This window comes from Phaenicophaeus curvirostris, chromosome 21 (assembly GCF_032191515.1).
Source record: "Phaenicophaeus curvirostris isolate KB17595 chromosome 21, BPBGC_Pcur_1.0, whole genome shotgun sequence".
NCBI classification, from domain to species: domain Eukaryota; kingdom Metazoa; phylum Chordata; class Aves; order Cuculiformes; family Cuculidae; genus Phaenicophaeus; species Phaenicophaeus curvirostris.
Window position 1 is genome coordinate 2,298,419 of NC_091412.1, and position 21,834 is coordinate 2,320,252.

At 50.4% G+C, this 21,834-nt stretch overlaps 1 protein-coding gene across 1 annotated transcript; it reads left to right on the forward strand.

Annotated features, from left to right (window-relative positions):
- Positions 1 to 3,175: 3,175 nt before the first annotated feature.
- Positions 3,176 to 21,792, forward strand: LAT2 (linker for activation of T cells family member 2). The gene is made up of 14 exons (XM_069873997.1): positions 3,176 to 3,198; positions 3,548 to 3,766; positions 9,358 to 9,454; positions 10,061 to 10,100; positions 11,627 to 11,670; positions 12,615 to 12,669; positions 13,537 to 13,580; positions 14,207 to 14,245; positions 15,104 to 15,143; positions 15,270 to 15,325; positions 16,662 to 16,730; positions 18,008 to 18,070; positions 18,908 to 18,992; positions 21,679 to 21,792. The coding sequence occupies exons 2-14, from the start codon at positions 3,620 to 3,622 to the stop codon at positions 21,695 to 21,697; spliced, it is 798 nt and encodes a 265-aa protein (XP_069730098.1). The 5' UTR covers positions 3,176 to 3,198; positions 3,548 to 3,619; the 3' UTR covers positions 21,698 to 21,792.
- The last annotated feature ends 42 nt before the right edge of the window (positions 21,793 to 21,834 follow it).

Here is a 21,834-nt window from a genome sequence, read left to right on the forward strand (position 1 = left end):
TGGGTGAGATCAGGTTTGCAGTGGGGCGTGCAGCTGGGGCAGGGGAGCGGGTGGCATTTCCCCTTCAGCTGGGGAAATGATCACACAGTGACAGCCAAGAGGAAAGCCGCTCCTGGGTCTTTACCAAACTGTGCCTGCGCTGCTTTAGCGTGTCAGAAATTTTCCTCCCAGGATGTGGCTTTCATTAAAGCTGCCCTGAAAACTTAGCAAAACAAGTAATTCCTCATCAGGGTGAGATGGGGGCTTATTCTGCTAGGGGAATTGAGTGCTGGTCTGCAAAGTAGGCAACGCTTGGATCACACAGTATTGCACACAGAGTCACTAGGTTGGAAAAGACCCATCAGAACATTGAGTCCAACCATTCCCATCAATCACTAAACCATGTCCCTCAGCACCTCGTCCACCTGTCCTTTAAACACCTCCAGGGAAGGTGACTCAACCCCCTCCCTGGGCAGCCTCTGCCAGTGCCCAATGACCCTTTCTGTGAAAAATTTTTTCCTAATGTTCAGCCTAAACCTCCCCTGGCGGAGCTTGAGGCCATTCCCTCTCGTCCTGTCCCCTGTCACGTGGGAGAAGAGCCCAGCTCCCTCCTCTCCACAACCTCCTTTCAGGGAGTTGTAGAGAGCAATGAGGTCTCCCCTCAGCCTCCTCCAGGCTAATCGCCCCCAGCTCTCCCAACCGCTCCTCTTGTTCTCCAGCCCCTTCACCAGCTTCGTTGCTCTTCTCTGGACTCGCTCCAGAGCCTCAACATCCTTCTTGTGGTGAGGGGCCCAGAACTGAACACAGGATTTGAGGAGCGGTCTCACCAGTGCTGAGTCCAGAGGGAGAAGAACCTCCCTGGACCTGCTGGTCACACCGTTTCTGATCCAAGCCAAGATGCCATTGGCCTTCTTGGCCCCCTGGGCCACTGCTGGCTCATGGTCAGAAGTGAGATAGTCTCTGTGTGCTACCGCAGGAATTACTTTCTAATCACAGCTAGGAATCGAGGTAGTCAGCTGGTCCCTTCAAAGGGCATCCCTCTGCCCAAGAGCTCCTGTAACACCCTGGAGGAAAGGGAGCAGCTGCTCCACACCTTGGGCTTGGTTGTCAGCAGCCTCTCCCTGCTCCAAAGAGGCTGAGGAGTCGCATGTGTCCATCCAGGAGACACCTGGGGACTGACACGAGGTGCCTTCGCTCCAGCCCATGCCAACTGTGGTGACGTCTGCGCCTTGGCCGTGACTCATCTCTGGAGCTGTGAGAGCCATCAGAGAACCTGTAAGCAAATACGGGACCTTTTTAGCAGCAGCTGTTCCTAATTAAATAGATTTCTGGTGTGAAAGACAAACTGCAATTGTCTCCAGAGTATTCAGAGCATCAGTTCTGCTATAGAGAGCTCTTTTTGTAAAACTTCTGTTATCAGCTTATGTTTAAATACATTAAAAACCTGCTTGAAACCCCCTAATAAACCACTTCATAGCCAAGAGCTCTGCTAGAAATGCCGACGTTGTAGCAACTATTTTAGCAGCTGGAAAACCGTTTCACACTGTGTAGCTTTCCTTACACAGAGGGCAGCCAGAATCATAGAATCATAGAATCACTAGGTTGGAAAAGACCCATCAGATCATCGAGTCCAATCATTCCCATCGATCACTAAACCATGTCCCTCAGCGCCTCATCCACCCGTCCCTAAACCCCTCCAGGGTAGATGACTCAACCACCTCCCTGGGCAGCCTCTGCCAGTGCCCAGTGACCCTTTCCATAAAGCCATGCAAGCAATTCCAAGCTAGGTGTCTCTTCCTCAGTCTTTGGATTGGATTATATCTACTGATTCCCAGATAGGCTTCTGGCATGGGGGGTGGAACTGGATGATCTTTAAGGTCCCTTCCAACCTGAATTATTTGCTGATTCTGCAACCAGATTCCAGGTGGGATCCGCTCTGAAAGGTGCACGCAAGCAGTTATTTTGACACCTTAGAGTTGGGAGAGAGATAGTCCAGATAGATTTGCACATGCAGTGGTTAACTACCTTATCAAAGCAACGTTTCCTCTGTAAGCTCGATAGTAAAGCTCCCATCCCAAAGCTGCAAACGTTGTAGACAGTGGCTGGTTTATCATTTTGGTGATAATCGCCTCCTGCCACGGAGAGAGATGGATGTAGGCGACTGGTTGAGAGGGCCCTGATTGAACTATAACTGGATTTCCCTTCAGATTGATGCTGGTGGTGGTACAGAAGAGAGGGATTATGGAGCTCGAGTGAGAGGCTGTGCCCAGCTCTCTGTTGCACTCTGGAAGCTACAAACATTCAGGGGTCTTACCTGCACTTGGAGACTTAACTGCTCCTACAGCAGGATACGCATTTCACGTGCTGTAACAGAGCTCTGAGGGGATAATAATTCATAAACTCTCCTTATTCTATTCTCCTTATTCTATTCAAGCACCAAAATAAAATTAAGGTGCTGCTATTTCCCTAAGGGCACAGTGCCCTTAGTTGTGCCCAGTGTCTGCAAACAGCCAGGGCAGAGGCATAAGGAATAGTTTTATTCTTACATCTCTGGACAAGAACTCCAGGTTTGGCTGTTAGCAACGGTGACCTCAGGCTGTTTGCTGCCTTTTTGAGGGCTGGTATAGAATCATAGAATCACCAGGTTGGAAAAGACCCATCAGATCGAGTCCAACCATTCCCATCAATCACTATCCCATGTCCCTCAGCACCTCATCCCCCCATCCCTTAAACCCCTCCAGGGAAGGTGACTCAACCACCTCTCTGGGCAGCCTCTGCCAGTGCCCAATGACCCTTTCTGTGAGAATTTTTTCCTGATGTCCAGCCTGACCCTCCCCTGGTGGAGCTTGAGGCCATTCCCTCTTGTCCTGTCCCCTGTCCCTTGGGAGAAGAGCCCAGCTCCCTCCTCTCCACAACCTCCTTTCAGGGAGTTGGAGAGAGCAAAGAGATCTTCTCTAAAAACTAAGACAGCATTTCCTAGTTGCTTTATCTGCTCTGAGTTTTCCCAGGAAGCATTTGCTACTACCAGCACACAGGATAAATCCTGCAAAAGCCCTTTGCTAAAAGGAAACTTGAACTGTTTTGGGCACCAGCCCCATCTGAAACTCCAGGGCTGCTTGGGAAAGGACCTTGGTGGCGTGTGTGGTTCCTCACCACCCAAGCCTCTTCCTCTCCCCCCACAGCAGATAAACCGAACTGCCTGGAGAAGAAAAGGCTGCGGTGAGGCCTTAGAGCAGCCTCCAGAGCTGAAAGGGGCTCCAGGAAAGCTGGGGAGGGGCTCTGGATCAGGGAGGGCAGGGAGAGAATGAGGGGGAACAGTTTTGAGCTGCAAGAGGGGAGATCGAGATGAGATCTTAGGAAGAAATGTTTTGCTGTGAGGGTGGGGAGACCCTGGCCCAGGTTGCCCAGAGCAGTGGTGGCTGCCCCATCCCTGGAGGGGTTCAAGGCCAGGTTGGATGGGGCTTGGAGCCCCTGATGCAGTGGGAGGTGTCCCTGCCCATGGCAGGGTTGGGCCTGGATGAGCTTTGAGGTACCTTCCAACCCAAGCTGATTCTCTGAAACGCTCCAGGGAGTGTTTGTGCAAGCACCACCCGTGGGTCCCTCTCGTGAGCCGGCGAGGGGCTGCCTGGCCGAGCAGCGGATGTTGAGGTTGGTGATTCAGATGATGACAGGAAACCACCAGAAACTGGCTAACGAGCCCTGGAGGAACCAGCTCCAGCGGCGGCCACTGCGGCGGCGAGATGCAGGAGGAGATGGGACAGACCAGGGAGAGCGTCTGAGGCTGCAGGTAAGCTGGGAGAGGATGGGGAGGGAAAGGCCCCTAGGGGTGTGTGGGGTTCACGTGAAGGCTGTGGGGACAGGGCTGGTGTCCCACTGGTTGCAGGGAGCTCAGGGATCCCTGGTGAGATCTTGGTGACTGTTTTAAAGAGAATTCAAGGTCATTCCTCAAAAAAACTCTCTAGAAAGCCACATGCTGGACGTTGCTCCTCGCTGCTGCTTGTGGCCATCACTCGCTGAGCTCCAAGTTATGACCATTACCAAACGTTCCCCTCGGCCGTGCTCACACCCCTCTGGATTCCAGATGGGTATCTGTCCCACACAACCCAGACTCCCCATTTTACGGTATAATTCTCTACAACTCCCACCCCATCTGCTGATGGCCAAGTGGCTGGTTTTATTCACATTATTTCTGCATTCACATCTACTAAAACAGTCCGGAAGGTTCAGGCTGAGCTGCCTCATCCCAGACCTGTTCCATCCTGCTGCCTGTAGCTGCTGGGAATGCTGCGGCCCACCGTGTTTTCCCCTCTAAATCCTACAAAATAGCTGGATTTAACAATGGTTCCTGGCTTCTCCATCAGTTTCAGGGCTGACTGGCATCCCATACCTGAATGTATTTATTTTATTGCGTTGAAGTGCTTGATACTAATCCTAGGGTGAAAAGAGCTTTGTCACGGCATCCGTTTTCTCTTGTGATCAATGTTCAGCATAATAAGAGCTGTGAGGCAGACGCTTCAGCAAAACGGGATCATTATGGGATAATCCTGTGTGATATCCAGTATTTTCATCGCTGTGGAGTATGCAGGAGTATGTAGTTACATACCTGTGGGTTGCCTTTCTCTGCAATTCCCAGGATGGTGTCCCCCAGACTCCAGAGCGCAGGGAAAGATGCTGGAACACAGGAAATTATGGGCAAATCCAAGATGCTTTGTGAATTGCCTCCTCATCCTGGCAGGCTTCTTGTAATTAGGAATGCGTGTTGTATTTTCCACCTGAGGTTTTTAAAGCATGTTACAAAGTGATTATCTATATTAAAGCTGATTTATCCATTCCAGTTCTCCCTCTAGTCCTGTGTTCTACCAAAAAGCATCTACTGCTCCCTGTTAAGAAATAAAGTCTGGTCTACTTGAATAGCTGCACAAAACCAGACTTGAGCTTCAAAGCAGCAGCTTTCCGAAGAAACCTTACACTGGCATGAAACCTGGTAGGAACAGGGATGTGCAGACCCCCAGAAAGGAGCTTTTCTGGAGGCTCGTTGCTGGTCATTGAAGTGGTTCTAACCACAGGAGCTTCTTTGGTGTGAGCCTTCAGTTTCTAAACCGATGGGACTTTCTGCTGCAATCTGTGTGGCGCAGGCAAACGGAGAGCAGGGCTGCTTTTCTTAGAGATGTTAGAGACACTGAGTCAAGCCGAACGTTGCATCTGTTCGACAAGTCCGTGTGCTGAATTTCAGACGGTGAGGTTTTAAATAAACTCTCCACTTTCTATTTCATGCAGGTGACTCATCCAGTCGCTCCGAATTAGCTTTAATGTGCTGCAAACTGGAGCAGAACACAAAGTGTTCTGGAGGGGAGAGGAGACCGTAAGATATTTGCATTTGAGATCTTACGCTTTCAACTTATTTGTAAAAAAAAAAGACACAAACCTGCAATTTTGGTCTTTATTTTGAGGGTTGAGCTTGTTCTCTGAGAGGAACTAAAATGACTTCATCAGAAATAGTCTTACAGATACCCAGCCATTTTCACCGATGCTGCATCACCACAACCCTCGCCCTCCTGGGTTGCTTTTTCTTGGAAAAAAAGTTTAAGTACATTTTAAATACTCTTAAAGGTTTTTAAGTGAGCTTTTTGCTTCTTCAGCCGCTGTTGGAAGTTCTACTCTTTCCATCCATTAGGAATTTCCTTTCTAGCCTGTGCACAACTAGCTTGTACCTACTCATTTTATAAGCCAGTGTTACCTTATTTAAATTCAGCTTCTCTTCCTCTGGTGTTTCTCTCTCGCATGGATTGATGGTGAATGTCCGTGTACCCTCCCTCTCCCCTTTAGCAGCCTTAGAAGTGAGAGACCTTTCATCTCCCCTGACAAAACTAACTCCCCTTCCCTTGGCTGTTTATGAGCCCCATTGCTGGGCTTAACCCTTAGTTTAGGACTAGAAACATTTCACGCCAGCAGCCGGGCTGACAAGACCTGATGTCTCAGACTGAAGGATCTTCAGAGGAGGCTACAAAGATGGTCAGAGGGGTGAAGCACCTCCCATGCGAGGACAGGCTGAGAAAGTTGGGTTTGTTCAGCCTGGAGAAGGCTCCAAGGAGACCTTATAGTGACCTTCCAGTACCTGAAGGGGCTACAAGAAAGCTGAGGAGGGACTGTTCACAAAAGTTTGGAGTGATAGGATGAGGGGCAATGGGGATAAACTGGAGAGGGGCAGAGTTAGGGCCCTGCAGCAGAGATTGGGTCTTTATCATGACTTTCTCCAGTCCCCAATGTGTTTTCCTCCCTGGAGCGGGTGCTCCTGGGGTTTGGCGGGGCCACGTTGCATGGGGTCACCGGAGGCACGTGCCGTGGCTGCACCCGCTCCCTCATGCAAGGAGAAACTTGTGTCGATGCAAGAAGGGGAAAAACCAACTTAAAAGGAGAGCAGCGAAATGTATAAAGAGAACATGTTACTTGGCTGTTCTCTGAATTTTACTCTCAAAGAGCTGAAATGAGATGGGAACCTGTTTTCTCCCTCTATTTGAATTCCACAGCTTGAAACCAAGGCTGATCAGCAAGCAGTTAACTCTGTACCTGCTTGCGATCCACTCAGGGCTCATCGCCCCCCTCGGTGCCTCCAGCCTGTTCGTTGTCCCCGCTCTCTCTCCAATGCGGAGAGCAGGGAAGGCACATTCAGCCTTCCAAATATTTTATTTGTGTGTGTATATATATATATCCTGCCAGCCATGTGGAGGTCCCTCCAGCCTTCTGTTTGTCATAAATCTGTTCATCACCTCCTTCCATCGGCTCTTTCCCAAATGAGGTTTTGCCCCAAAAGAAAGGATTTCCATTGGCTTGGGTGTTTGAACCCAAATCCCAGCCTCCGGGCTGGTGTTGTGGTTGTGAGTGGGGGCTGTGGGAGCTTTCACAAAAGGAGAAAAAGGAAAAAAAGCATAACCAGAAACCCCCCAAACAAACCAGCCGTGTCACAGCACTTTGTGTAATGGATTTTGTTCACCAGCATTGGCCCAACTTCCCTTCGCTGCCTCTTGCAGATGATCCACAGCTCATGATTTCCATGGGGGATGTTGAGCCAAGGAAAAATGATGTGAGGAACCACATGGGTTTGACCAGGCTCTGTGCCCAACTTCCTGACTGCAGCTGGGGTGCTGCTCCTGTGGGTCTGGGGGGGCTGGGCATGTTGTTAGTCTAAAACAATTCATCCTCGCTTCTCCAGAAACTGCTGCAAGAAACTTTGCAGGGAACCCCAAGGGGTCTAGAAAGAGCAAAATCATGATGGAGTGAGTGCCAGGAGCTGTCACAGCCTTGTGAGCCCTGGCAGCCTCAAAGGGAGTAGAAATAAACCCAGTTTGCTTGCAAGCAGAGAGGATGGTCCCAAAGCCAAGCCCTCATCCTGCTGGGTGAGTGATTTGGAGGCAGCTGGATGGTGCTTGGGCACTGCTGAGAGGATGCTGACACCAAACCCCAGGCAGCTCCTCCCGTCCTTCAGCAATCTCTCCCTCCTGGGTCACAGCAACGCTGTGCTAGAGGGGCTGGATGGAGCACAAAAGGGAGATGGTGCCTTTCTGCCCCTTCCCCTGCCCCCCGCTCATTTACATCTTTCCCTGGAAATCAGGAGCCTGGTGTAGAACTGGGATTCCGATACCAAACCAGACCGCAAACCTCCTGCCGGCATCCCCGGTGCCGTGCTGAGCGACTCACATGGGTAGGAGGATTCTTGCTCAGCACCGAGAGGCTCAACTGCTGTGAGGAGACCATCGAGGCTTCTCCTGTCTGAATAGGGTGTTGGTGTCTTTTGTATTTTGAGCAGGAAATGTTATTTCTTCTATTTTATACAAGTGTCGAAGGTGCTGAGCAGGGCAGAATCAAGCTGCTGGTTTCTGTCATCTGTTCTTGATATTTCTTTGATTGTTTTTAAATATCTTGACCTTATCATTGCTTAAAACTGCCTGAAAGGAGGTTGGAGCAAGGTGGGTGCTGGTCTCTTCTCCCAAGTATCAAGGGATGGGAGAAGAAATGGCCTCAAGTCGCACCAGGAGAGGCTTAGATTGGCTATCAGGAAAAAGGTCTTTACTGCAAGGGTTCCCGCGCACTGGAACAGCTGCCTGGGGAGGTGGTGGAGTCCCATCCCTGGAGGGATTTAAAAGACAGGTAGTCGAGGTGCTCAGGGATGTAGTTTAGTAGTGGGGAGGTACGGCTGGACTCGATGATCTCAAGGTCTTTTCCAACCAAACGGTTCTATGATTCTATGATATTTAAAAATGATTCGCTAATTTCTAACATCCATTCCCTGGCTCATGCACCCTGGATGTACCAATACAACACAGGCTTGAATTGTAACAAAAGTGCTTCAGGTTAAGTGGTAAGAAAGCCTCCTACAGAGAAATGCTGTACTGGCCTTCAGCAAGTTGAAGCATCTCTGTCCCTAGGGGCCAAAGAAGAAGTTTATTAAAAACAAGAATTAAAATAATCTGTAAGTAAAGAAAACCTGGGCCTGGGGGGTAGGAATAGGCTAAACAGTCTGTTTTGGAGCCAGCAGGCTGCTTTCTGTGCTATTTATAGGATGTTTTGTATTTTAAAGGAAGAAATCGGAGCCAAGTCTTGCTGATTATTACAAAACGTTAGCTGCTGTTTGTGGAAGAGTCTGTCATGGGAAGCAGAGGAAGAGCTGGTGTCAGAGCCAACTCAGCGCAGGAAAAACTGCAGGGGATTTAAATGTTTAAAGTGATTCTGTGGTGCAGGGTAACAACCAGAGCACCTTGTCCAAAGGTCTGGGCAGCTTTGGATCTTTCAAAGTGCCTCCTTTTTAACCTCTCTTCTAGATATTAAAAACAGCATCTGCTGGCAGCATGTAATGATGTCAACGTGGGTTATGGGACTGGTACTGAGTAAATCCGAGTGGGTTTTTCCTCTTTTCCAATGCCCTGAGGGGAAGCCCATGAGACTCTTCTCTTCTTAATGGCCTCATGTTGCACCAGGGGAGGTTCAGATTAGACATCAAGAAAGATTTCTTTACTGGAAAGGTTTTCAGGCACTGGCAGAGGCTGCCCAGGGTAGTGGTGGAGTCCTCATCCCTGGAGGTGTTTAAAAGACAGCTAGATGAGGTGCTCAGAGATGGTTCAGCAGTGGTCAGATAGGGTTGGACTCGATGATCTCAAGGAGTTTTTCCAACCAAAATGATTCTGATTCCTTCCCCACAGTGAAATGGAGGTTTGGCTCTGGGGTGGGCACGAGGGTGGGCTCGGAACTCGGCAAACGCCTGGCTCTCTGGGGCCGCGAAGTCAGAGAGCATGTGGCTCTTTTGGGTAAAAGCTTTCTGAGCAGCTCCAACTGAGTTGCTGAGATGCCCCAGTGCTCACAGGTCCCCTTGCTGCTGTGTTTCAGGCTGGATGTGGCCGGGCCATGGAGCTGCTGTGGGCAGCCGCCGTGCTGATGCTGCTGGGGGCTGCAATCAGCCTCTGCGTCAAGTGCCAGCTCTCTGGTAAGGTCCTTCCCTGAGCCCCGGGCTGGGCTGACGGGTCATATCGGGCAGTTCCCTTCCTCTTGGGGTGTCCGCTCCAAGTGGGTTTGGTTCTGCTCAACCATGCGCTGACTTGGGGAGCTCTGCCCTCACGGAGATGCTCCGCTGGCGGCCAGAGATCAGGTGGAGGGGAAGGAGTGCCGTGATGGGATGAGGGGAAGCAGTTTAGAGGAGATCGAGATGAGATCTTAGGAAGAAATGTTTTGCTGTGAGGGTGGAGAGGCCCTGGCCCAGGTTGCCCAGAGCAGGGGTGGCTGCCCCATCCCTGGAGGGGTTCAAGGCCAGGTTGGATGGGGCTTGGAGCCCCTGATCCAGTGGGAGGTGTCCCTGCCCATGGCAGGGGTGGGACTGGATGATCTTTGAGGTCCCTTCCAACCCAAACCAGTCTGTGATTCTATTAAACATCATTTTAAAAAGTTAAAACTATCATAACTGCTGCTCACTGCCTCCACTGTGCTCTTCTGCTCTGGATGTTAGAGGTTTTGTGAATGATTTATTGGTCTTTCTGCTCTTTAACTCCCAAATCACCCATTTCTAGAGCTTTTTTTTTTTCCTTTTCTCTTCCAGCTACCAAGCGAGAGAAGCAGCTGAGTGACCAGAGGAGCCAGTAAGTTGCCTTTCACAATTGCACTTCTTCCCCAAACTACTCACCCAGGCTGAGACCCTGCTCAGAGCCAGACCCTCTCCATGCCTCACAGCTGAAATCTGGCTTTATATAGAATGAAATAATCCCAGAATGGGGCACGCAGGGTGGTGTGACCCAACCCAGGTCGCTGTTGAGGGGGTAATGCCTCTACAAAGAATAATCCAAAACCAAACTGAAGCTCTGCCTGTGATGCCTGTTGGATAAAGGTCTGGGAGAAGTGGAAAGGCAAGTCCTTATCCTGTCTTGCTGTCCCCCAAGATGACGGAGAGATCGGTAACTTCATAAACAAGACCCTGCTTTTGGCTGGTGCTGGTGGGACCCTGTGCCAGAGCAACCACCCACCTGCAGTAAAGGCAACGAAGGAAACGCGCTGTACACACAAAACCCCCCTTATTTCCTTCAGCAACAGACAAACCACAGCTAAATCACAGAAAGAAAAATTCACAGCTGGCTTATAACCTTTGATAGAGGAGCAACCATGATGCAAAGAGGCTCTGTGAAGGTCTCCATGGGGTTGGGGTGTTTGCTTCTGTCCTGTTTGACCAGGACCAGGCAAAGGCTTTGGTGTGGTCCATTCAAGACTGAAAGAAAAGGCAGCGCAGACTTCAACACCCATGGGTTTGTTCTAAATTGCCCCAACTTCTTTAAAATTGTACCTGGATCAGATGGTTTGACTTCCAGCTCGTTGCGTCGTGTGCTCTTTTTCTGCTTCTGGTTTGGGTTAAGCTAGGGTTTTTTTGCAGTTAAAATGGTTTAACCTCATATATTTGCAGGCTTTGCAATGAGGGACTTTGCCAGCATTTTTGTCTGTGCTGGCTTGGGATGAGGGGAATGACCCATCTGAAATGAGCTGGGGGGAGAGAGATGCTTTCAGGGTCCCAAAATCAGAGTTAGTAAGTGCCTGGATGCACCTCTGGTTGAAGAGCCAGTCAGTCCTCTTGTGCTCTGAAGAGCAGTTCTCCTGTTGATTGGGAAGTAAAGAGGTTATTGGGCGCGTGTGGTGTATTTGTCATGGATCACGTATGTTATTTGTTCAGGTTGATGTTAAGGGGTGCTGGGATGGGCAGGGACAGCAGCAGAAGTGAAGCAGTGGGGTTTGAAGCCGTGCCATGCACAATCACCCATTTTTTTCTGGATGAAAATACTCTTCTGACTTTACCTGGTGCATAAAGATTCAGAATCAGAATTACCCTAACCGATGTTTCTCTCGTCCTTGGGTCCTTCCCTTGGCTGATGTTTGTTGCTCTGTCAAAGGCCCGTGAGCACATTTTTACTTTTTAAAGGGTCAAAGAGGGGTCCAGTAAGTTGCTCCGAGCTAACGTGCGTCCTGTGTGACACGCGGAGTGATTCACCTCAGCATTTCACCAAGCCCAGCGTGGAAGCTCTGCTCCCTTCCCTCCGCTCACCACACAGGGAAGCCTCTTGCATCTATTTTCCTTGTGATAGACCCCAAAATTCAACTAAGGTTATACCTCTGTTTCTTCCAGGCTTGAAAGCCAGCAGAGGTTCGAGGTGATTCGATCCCACTCCAGTGAGTATGAACATGAGATGGGCTCTTGCGTTGCAGGGTGAGGATCCTACATGGAGAGAATGAGGGGAAAGTAAAAATAAAAGGGTCCCCTCAAAGCCAGATGGTGGAATGGTGTTAGACCAAGATTGCTGAAGCTACCTTTGATGCTTCTAGTGATGTGAAAAAAAAAATCTCCCTTTGCATTGAAAATAAATCACCAAAGCAACGCCATTGAAATGTAGCATCTTGCCAACCCAGCCTCTTCAAACCACTCTGTTTGCCCTGTTGAAACAACAGTGTGGGTGAACCTGAATCAATAGGGGTGACTCACTTCTCACCCTCTTACTGCTTCCTGCAGCAAGTTGGGTTAGGCACTGACCTTTTGATTTTTATCCTGAAATGAGCTGCTGGCGGGGTCTGTATTAAATGTCACTGGCTGCAGACGGGCTCTGCGGGGCCAGTCCTTTCCCGTGACCAAGTCCCATAACCCCACTACGAGTTTTTGCGTTAGCCCAGCCTGACCAAATCTTATGACCTACTGGCTCTGAGCATGGGAAAGGCCCCTAAATCAAGTGGGTTTGGGAGAAAAATAGGAAATAAAGCAATGGTTGGGATTGTAGCTTCCTGCAGCGTGTGTTTGCCAGCTCTGTGGTCGGCACAGACACCAGCTTTCAATCATGGAAGGGTTTGGATTCGAAGGGACCTTAAAGCCCATCCAGTACCGACCCCCCTGCTGTGGGCAGGGACCCCTCCCATGGTTGAGTAATGAGGTTGCTCCAAGTCTCATCCAATTAGGACCATTTTAGCCACCGTCTATGTCCAAGGAACAATTTAGAAGCTGTTTTGGGATGAACTAGAGAAATGCTTGCTAATACTGGGGAGTCCTCTCTGGTGGATGCTCTGTTCTCATTGAAATATCAGCTTCTACTGTAACCATTAACATCTCTTTCTTTTCTTGATGCTAGCTGTAACCCGAAGGCTGGAACAAATTAAGGAGCCTGTAAATTTATCAACAGCAAGGTATGTAAAAAAGCCCAAACAAAACCCAGCTGTAGAGCCAAGGTTGGATGAAGTTCACCCAACATATGCATAGGTTTGGCATCTGTGACTAGATTCTGGATGTGGCTTGGGTTATACTTTGAATAGTTTGGGTTGGAAGGGACCTTTAAAGGTCACCTGATGCAACGGCCTGCAATGAGCAGGGACATCTTCAACCAGATCAGGCTGCTCAATTCATTGATACTCAATAGCGGGTTTAGATTTCTTCTGGATTTTCTTCAGTGTGACTGCATTCTACTGGCAACCATCTACCAATAAACCAACCTCGAGGAAATTAGCTGTGGCTGTCCATAATAAGTACATCATGAAAAAGATATTCTTTGCTTATAAGCTGTTTGACATGAGAAATCCCCTTCTCCCCATCATCAAAACCCCCACGAACGACATGGCCACAATAACTCCACTGCAATATTCAGGCACGGTGATTCCATCTTGGGATTTGATCACAATCTCTTAATTTCCCATTGAATCACAGAATAGAATTGTGGAATGGTTTGGGTTGGAAGGGACCTCAAGACCCTTCCAGGTCCACCCCCTGCCGTGTGCAGGGACACCTCCAAGCCCCATCCAACCTGGCCTTCAACACCTCCAGGGATGGGGCAGCCACCACTGCTCTGGGCAACCTCATCCAGGGCCTCCCCACCCTCCACATGAAGAATTTCTTCCTAATGTCTAGTCTAAATCTTCCCCCTCCAATTTGAACAATGTGTTTCCTCTCATGGAAGGTGAACTCACAGGAAGATTTCATGGATGAGTCATTGCTGTGGCTTATAACCCCTGATGTGGTTTGCTGGGACCTGGGATTTTAGCTTCATTTCTCTCTTTCAGGAAAACTGCTGAGGAGCTTGGTACCTACTGCCATGTGGGTTACGGTGAGCATCTCCCCTGGGATGGGCGCTCAACCAGTGCCCTCTCCATCCACATGGGAACCACCTACTGCAAAATTCATAAACAGGGATGTTGCAAATCTCAACTCGTTTGTGTAGGTGCTGGCTGGGAGCTCCCACTGGTTTGGGAAGACAGAATCTCCCTGCTAGGACCCGAGACAGGGCTCAATAAGGGTAATCCTGGACACAAGCTGCGAGGCAATAAAATGAACCGTACTTATTAGCACCTACCCACTATGCTTGTTTACACAGCGATGCTTAATAAGAACCCCCATGGGTCTGGATTTCAAATCCAGAACTCATCCCACTGCAGCTCCCCAGTCCTGGATGGATTACCTAAAATATCACCCTGTCCACCCCACCCTCTCTTCCCTGGGGCATCCAACCTTGCAGCCAAGTCATAGAATCACCAGGTTGGAAAAGACCTCTGAGATCATCAAGTCCAGCCATACCTATCTGCCACTAAATGATATCCTGAAGTAGCTCATCTCTCCTGGCCCCAAGCAAGGAGCTGAGCGGGGACAGAGCTGCTGATGACAAGATGCTCGGTGGCTCTATCGTCAAACTGCTCCCATCATTCAAGTGTAACGCGCTGCTCTGCTTTTCCCCAGGGAACAGGACTGAGTGCAGGTATCAGAATTTTCTCACAGGTAGGTGCCATCCCAGGGTGTGGGAGGGCAGGCTGCCGAGGCGATGAGAGGTTACCAGGGATGAGAGCCATCCGGGAGAGTGCAGGCAGCCAATACTGCAGCTGGCAGAGCTCTGGCTTTGTCAATTTAGTGATTGCTTCGTCACACGTGATCCATGGGCAGAGTGGAGGGGGTGTAGGATGCTCCGAGCCCTCTGTTCCCTCTGGGGCAGCATGAGCTGGCACTTGCCCAAAGAGGATTATTGGCATGTGGGGCTGTGCTCTGCTTTCCCAAATTGAGGAGGATGTTCCTGATCTCATTGGCAGCTGGAAGGATCTGTCCTTGAGAATCATAGAATCACCAGGTTGGAAAAGATCCATCAGATCATCGAGTCCAACTATTCCCATCAATCACTAAACCATGTCCCTCAGCTCCTTGTCCACCCGTCCCTTAAACCCCTCCAGGGAAGGTGATTTAACCCCCTCCCTGGGCAGCCTCTGCCAGTGCCCAATGACCTTTTCCATGAAAAATTTTTTCCTAATGTTCAGCCTAAACCTCCCCTGGTGGAGCTTGAGGCCATTCCCTCTTGTCCTGTCCCCCGTCACTTGGGAGAAGAGCCCAGCTCCCTCCTCTACACAACCTCCTTTTAGGTAGTGGTGAGCCCTGGTTTTCTCAGGAGCTGGGGTGTATTTAGGCTGCTTCCCCTTGCTCCAGCCTCCCAGCTCTGCTTGTGAATGGAGTTTGAGGCTGTGGTGGGGCTTTCTGGCTGCTGGGGACATCTTCTATCACTGCACTTAAGGATCCGGTGGTGTTTTGGGGTGGTAGTTTGAGTTAATGCAATGGAATGATGAAGTGACAGCAAACCCTTTGTGCTTGCAGAGGACTGTCTGCGAGGGGACACCGGGGATGCTGCCTACGTGTAAGTAGCTGGTCAGTGCAATCAAGTGGAGCCACACTGGTCCCTCCTGGCTTTCTCGTATCTCAGGCTAGGAAGCCCATGAGCTGCCACAGGCAGGAGGAACTAACTCTGCTCTTCTTCTCTCAGGGAGCCCATACCTCTGGATTACTACAACCGCGCTCGGTTCCTCGCACCACCCAGAGGTAAGGCCTCCCCACCAGCAAGAAGTGGGGTTGTTTAGCCTGGAGAAGAGGAGACTGAGGGGAGACCTCATTGCTCTCTATAACTCCCTGAAAGGAGGTTGTGGAGAGGAGCTTGTTTACTGAAAAAAACCCTTACCTGACTGAAAAAAAAGGAGAAAGAGAAACCTGAATGTATTTAAATGAATGGGTTTGTAACCCTTATTAGTTTGAATGCTTTTTCTATGTCTGAGGGCTGCTTCATAGTCAGTTTAGCTTGTTGCAGAACCACACCGAGTGAACACCTTCTCCTCTGCCCACGGTGGTTTGACCAGCAGAGCCCTCACCGCTGCAGGGCTGTGTGTCCTGGCTGAGCTCGGTGCTTCTCCCCTTCTGCTCTGGAGAAGCTTGTAGGGTCACAGCATGGGTGTCAGTGGTGCTTACACTGTCTGCAAGCTTTTCTAGCAGTGACCACACCAGCTGGCAGGTGTCAGGGGTGTTTTCAGCATCAGTGGATGCAGATTTTGAGGTTAGCAGTACAGGGGCTCACGTGGATCAGTTGCTCACGGGCTCATCCAGGGAGCTGAAATGACCAGCAACAGAACTAAAAGCTTGTTTTTTAAAAAATTCTTTTAAGTCAATTTTGATTCTAGGTGCTAATAATTTGTGTACTGGGCTAAGACCAGTTCACCTTCCCTGGAGGTGTTTAAGGGAGGGGCAGACAAGGCACTGAGGGGCATAGTTTAGTGTTTGATAGGAATGGTTGGACTCAATGATCCGGTGGGTCTTATCCAACCTGATGATTCTATGATTCTATGATTCTATGATTCTAAGATGGATGCTGTGCTTGGACTGGGGCTGAATTCCTTCCCAGAAATTGAGAATAAGCCAAGAAGACGCCAGTCACAAGTTTAATGCTCACTGGGAAGGAAAATCCCTCCTTGATTTCTGCCCTGGGCTGGGTGCCTGGGGGTTTGCCCCTTGCCAGAGCTGGTCCTCCCCTGTTCACCTTAGGGGCTGCTGTAATTATGCTTATTGGGTTTCATTCCTATCTGTAAGAAAAGTCGTGGTGTCTCAGGACCAGATTTGGCCACTTGCCCTTAGGTGCTTCCTCAAATGGTGCCATGACCCAAGCAGCTCGCTCAGCACTCTGTGGTGGTGCTGGTGACGCTCCCGAATCACCTGGTTTGATCATGCTGGCAACGCCCTGTCCCAGCACCCAGGCTATCAGAAAGATTAGTGATTTTTTAGCTCATGTGTGTTTTGTTGTGGGAAACAGCCCTCTCCAGCAGGTGCTGAGGGATGTTCCCAGGTCATCTACGCTCCCTTAAGCTCTTCTCCCGCTTTTTCTTCTCTCCAGCAGAGAAAGAGGAGGATTCCCATTCCTATCAAAACGTCATCATTGGAGAGTCTCACAGCTCTGATCCAGGTAGGTGTGTTGCTGTTGTGGTCCATGCACATTGTACAAAGGTATCTGGAAGAGCAGAGAGGGAAGACAACGTGCTCAGCCAAGGGAAAGCCCCCTCGTTCACAGGCTCAGCTCTTCCTACCAGCTCCATGCTGGTGGAACCAGGGTGCAGGGGCTGCCTCTGGCACAGAGCAGACCTGGAGAATTTTCCCTTTCTGCAGGTGAGACCTTACTTGCCAAGAGCTCACCTCCAGGCCGATCCCTTTGATTAGGAGATTCCTGCAGCAATTCAGGAGGCTTTAGGGTCTGTGTTGCTTCTCTAGGTCTTTCAGTGTTATTATAGCCAAGACTGATTGTGGTTGTAGCCCCCAGCTCAGATTTCTTACCACGTTCAGCCCAAGAATTGTGCAGCCTTTGAGCTGCATTGGACCACAGTGTCTGCTTAGAATCATAGAATCACCAGGTTGGAAAAGACCCACAGCATCATCGAGTCCAACCATTCCTATCAAACACTAAACCATGTCCCTCAGCACCTCGTCCACCCGTCCCTTAAACCCCTCCAGGGAAGGGGACTCAACCCCCTCCCTGGGCAGCCTCTGCCAGGGACCAATGACCCTTTCCATGAAAAATTTTATTCCTAATGTTCAGCCTGAACCTCCCCTGGTGGAGCTTGAGGCCATTCCCTCTCGTCCTGTCCCCTGTCACTTGGGAGAAGAGCCCAGCTCCCTCCTCTCTACAACCTCCTTTCAGGGAGTTGTAGAGAGCAATGAGGTCTCCCCTCAGCCTCCTCTTCTCCAGGCTAAACACCCCCAGCTCTCTCAGCCGCTCCTCTTGTTCTCCAGCCCCCTCACCAGCTTCGTTGCTTTTCTCTGGACTCGCTCCAGAGTCTCAACATCCTCCTTGTGGTGAGGGACCCAAGGGCTTAAGGGCTTCCAGCTTCTGTCCTGGGACGTGGCAATCAAAATAGTAAGTCAAGCTGGTTTCCTTCAGTGAATTAACCCAACACTGTTTGCGCTGCTAGAGCCTGCCCTACTCCTGCCTGGCTTCCTATGGAGCATCGGAGGGGGCAGGAGCAGCAGGAACCAGTCAGATCCCTGTCCATGCCTGCAGATATCCAGGCATGAGGTCAGGGCTGGAAAAGCAGTGAGGCAGCGTCAGCAGACCTGTGCTGGGACGCCAATCGCCCCGCTGGAAACTCAGCCACGTGCACAAGGCGGTCAGAGGGGGGTTTCACAAAGCTCCATTTTTATTCCGTTTCCTGTTCAGCCTCATCCTGTCCAAACTCTTCTCCATCACAGATGATGACGGAGACTATGAGAACAGCGCAGCGATACACGTATGGGAACTCCAGCGAGCGGAAGGTAGGGTCGCAATTGTTTACTCTTTAGGGATGGGGCTCACGGGCAGGGTGTCTGGTGCACTGGACCAGAATCGACCACGCTCAGGCCAATGCAGCCATCGCCCCCGCCTTGAATTATTTTTTGCCCACTGGTCTGTGATAAACATCTACGGCAACGTGCAAATTGCTGCATGCTCTCTAGTTGAACGCTGCTGTGATGGACGTGGTGTTTCCAAAGGCCACTGTGTAGGTGGCTGTGCTGAAACCTGCCCACAGGACGCTACAGGGCAGTGGTGCTCTTCATGTCCTGTATCTTCGTAATTTTTGAAGATGCCCTGGTGCAAGCTCAGCCTTGTAATCCCCTCAGAGAAAGAAATGTGCAGCGTGCACATCCAGTGGGTCAGCCTGTGACTCTCCTGCAGCCACCGGGGTGTGTTTGCTCCAGTTAACCTTTAAAGAGCGTTTTAATCTAATGTGTGGCTTCCTGTGCTGTGCAGGGGGGAGCCTGGCCTGGGGGATAGTGGTGAGTGTATACGTGTATATTTAAGAGCCGCCTATCTCCAGTGTGGGAGCTGCTTGAGCAAGCTGATTCTTGTTATCGTGTTTGCTCGCTCTCTAGATTAAATCAAAGCCTGTCTCTTTGGGCTCTGCAAAGCTGTCCATGCTCACTTCATTTGCCAGTTTTCCATGACTATTCTGAAGCCCCTTTAAGCAGACTTTGATGAGATTGCTTAGCCCAGGCACAGAAACATGTCAGCGCCGAAGGCTCAACGCTGGTGGGAAACCCAGAGTGTCTATGGTGTGAATGAGATTTTGATCAGCATGTTTTACCAATCAGTGCTCCCATCCTCCCTCACAGCTCTGCAGAAGGAGAGCTCCGATGACGAGCCAGACTATGTTAACACGATCCCTGCGTTGGGCCCTTCCCTTCTCTCAAAGAAAAGGTACGAAGAGAGCAAACGGTTGATGTTTATTCGAGGGTGGAGGGATTGTGGTGATGCCAAAGAGAGCTCGGTTGGAGCTTTGCCCCTTGCTGGTGGGACCATCTGGTGCCCAGCAGCCCACGGGGGCCGTGAAGGGAGTGGGGACCCCCTGCTTTGTGCCCTGCCACCTCTCTGGCTGACGCCAACCGTGGACACGGAGGTGTCAAAGTCCCTGTCCCAGCGCTGCCCCCGTCCAAAAGGAACTCAAAACCACATCAGAGCATCTTCAGACGGCACCGCTCTGTGCTGCACACAGGAACCCCCCAAAACCCCTCTGGTTCCGTGCAGCTTGGAGGCTGAGCAGTGTGAGGGATTCCCTGGGCTCGGCTGAGCCCTCCCTGCTCTGCTACAACCACAGATCCTGCCCCATTATCAGCAGCAACCTGTTTCTGATAATAAAGAATCCCTCAAGGCAGTTGCAGAACAAACCATGCCTGGGAGCTGTAGGGAGGTTGTGTGACCCTGAATGCGTGGGGGATACAGCGGGCATGCTCGTGTATGGAAAAAAAAGCAGCCCCAGCTATACCAAACAGTGCCACGTTCTGCTTTAGCTGTCACAGCTCAAAACAGGCTCTTGGAGATTTTGCAGAGAGCTCACAGCAAACCCAGCTGAGCTTTCAGCAGGTATGTGGATCGCTGGAAAAGGGAAAAATGAAAAGAAACCCCTGTGCTGACATAGCTGTGTGGTGTCTGTATGTGCTGGTTAGAGCCTGCAGTGCTGCTCACCCTGCTCCAGACTGAGCTAGGACTGAGGCCAGACTTGCTCTCATTGTTGGGTTTCTACCCTCTGAGACCCAGCAGGATTGTCCTTACACCACGTGCTGGTAGCTCCAGGGCCAGGGTTTGTATGCCCCAAACCGACAATGGGCAGACCCTTGGAATCAGATCTTTCCTTGCACGATATTTCAGATTTGTCCTGGCCACGCAAAGCACAGTCACCCCACTCTCCACGATACAGCGTCTGCTTTGAGCTTGTGCAGCCCACCATGGCAGCGCTGGCTCTGATGGAGGCTGGAGGAGATGCTGCACCAAAGGCAGGTTGTTCTTTGGTCCAGGATTCAGTGCGTGTCACCCATGGCATGAAATCACTTCCCAACAGCACATGCGTGTGGTCTGGCTGGTAGCAAGCACAGCTCAGCCTCTTCTCCTGCCTGTGGACACCCGCTGCTCCCCATGGTCCAACACCAGCCTCTGCTGGGATGCAGCTGGAGCCCCATCCTGAGGAACCCACTGCAGCACTATCTTGCAGCCAGGCATCTCTCTTTGCTCGAGCAAGCCAAGAGAATAGCATAAATATGGCCTGTTTCAGATGGGGCTGCAGAGAAACTTGCTTTTTTTCCAAGCAATTTCTTTTCTGAAGGTGTTTATGGAACTGCCAGGCATGGTGTTCATGGTGTTAGCTAGGTACCTGCAAGGAAGGAAGGCAGATTATCCATGAAAAAAAAAAAAAAAGAGAAGTGCTATCATAGTAACTTTTAACAATTCTGCATTTATTTCTCCTCCAGAGAGAAATTTCATGGAGGAGAGGATTACATTTCTGCGTTGGTCATGTTGAGTTCCAGCTTTTTGCTCGGATAGCAGACACCAGCCTGTTCTGTTTGCAACAGGGGAGGTTTAGGCTGAACATTAGGAAAAAATATTTCACAGAAAGGGTCGTTGGGCACTGGCAGAGGCTGCCCAGGGAGGGGGTTGAGTCCCCTTCCCTGGAGGGGTTTAAGGGATGGGTGGACGAGGTGCTGAGGGACATGGTTTAGTGACGGATGGGAATGGTTGGACTCGATGATCCAGTGGGTCTCTTCCAACCTGGTGATTCTATGATTCTACGATTCAACAGAGAGGGTGCCCCCTGCATTCAGAGCTATCAGAGGAACAACTAGGGCTGATCAATGCCCAAAATGTTCAGTGAAGGTGCTGTAAGGAGCACACCTGGTTTGGTGCAGAGCAGTGGTCAGAGCAGCACAGGGGCTACCATAAATCCACCCCTCAAAGTGATAAATGGTTCTGTGAAGGTAGAAGAGGAACAGGTGTCCTCCAAAGCACTGGTGATACAGGTTTTCTGGGAAACCCTCCAGCCGTAAGCCCTAGCAAAATGCTGTTGTGGCTGCACGTCTGCATTGCCTCTGGCAGCTCTGCGAGTCAATTAAAATTGCCAATGCATTTTTGCTGTTACAACGATGCCTGTTATAGCCTTTGCTGGCAGAACAATGCTATAAAATCCCTGTATCGACCAAGTGTCAGCACAAGTTGTCCACCAAGGGAGGACGAATTCAGAAATGGGCTCTGAGCTCCTCTGTGCCTTCTGATCTGCTCAAGGACCATCATCCAGGGGCATGGCTGGGGCTTCTGCTAATACACAGACATAGAATCATAGAATGGTTTGATTTGAAAGGGACCTTAAAGATCATCTAATTCCAGCCCCCTGCCAAGGGAAGAGACATCTCCCACTGGATCAGGAGCTCTAAGTCCCATCCAACCTGACCTTCAACGCCTCCAGGGATGGGGCAGCCACCACTTCCCTGGGCAAACATTTTGTAGTGTGCCTCACTACTTGTCCTTGGAAAGAAAACTCAACAGGCAGTGGCATTAAGAAGTTGAAAGCAGCAATTAGAAGACAGCAGACTGACTATTTTTCCCCTCTTTGTTCCAGTATTCTGTATAGAGTCTGAGGAAGCTGTAAGAGCACACCCAGCGAGCGTCTGCACAGGGAGAAGGGGAGACTTTGATCTGTGCCCAAGATCCTGCAGAAGGGGAGCTGCTGAAAGGAAGAAATGCTCAGCTTGAACTGCTGCTGCAAACCTGCAGC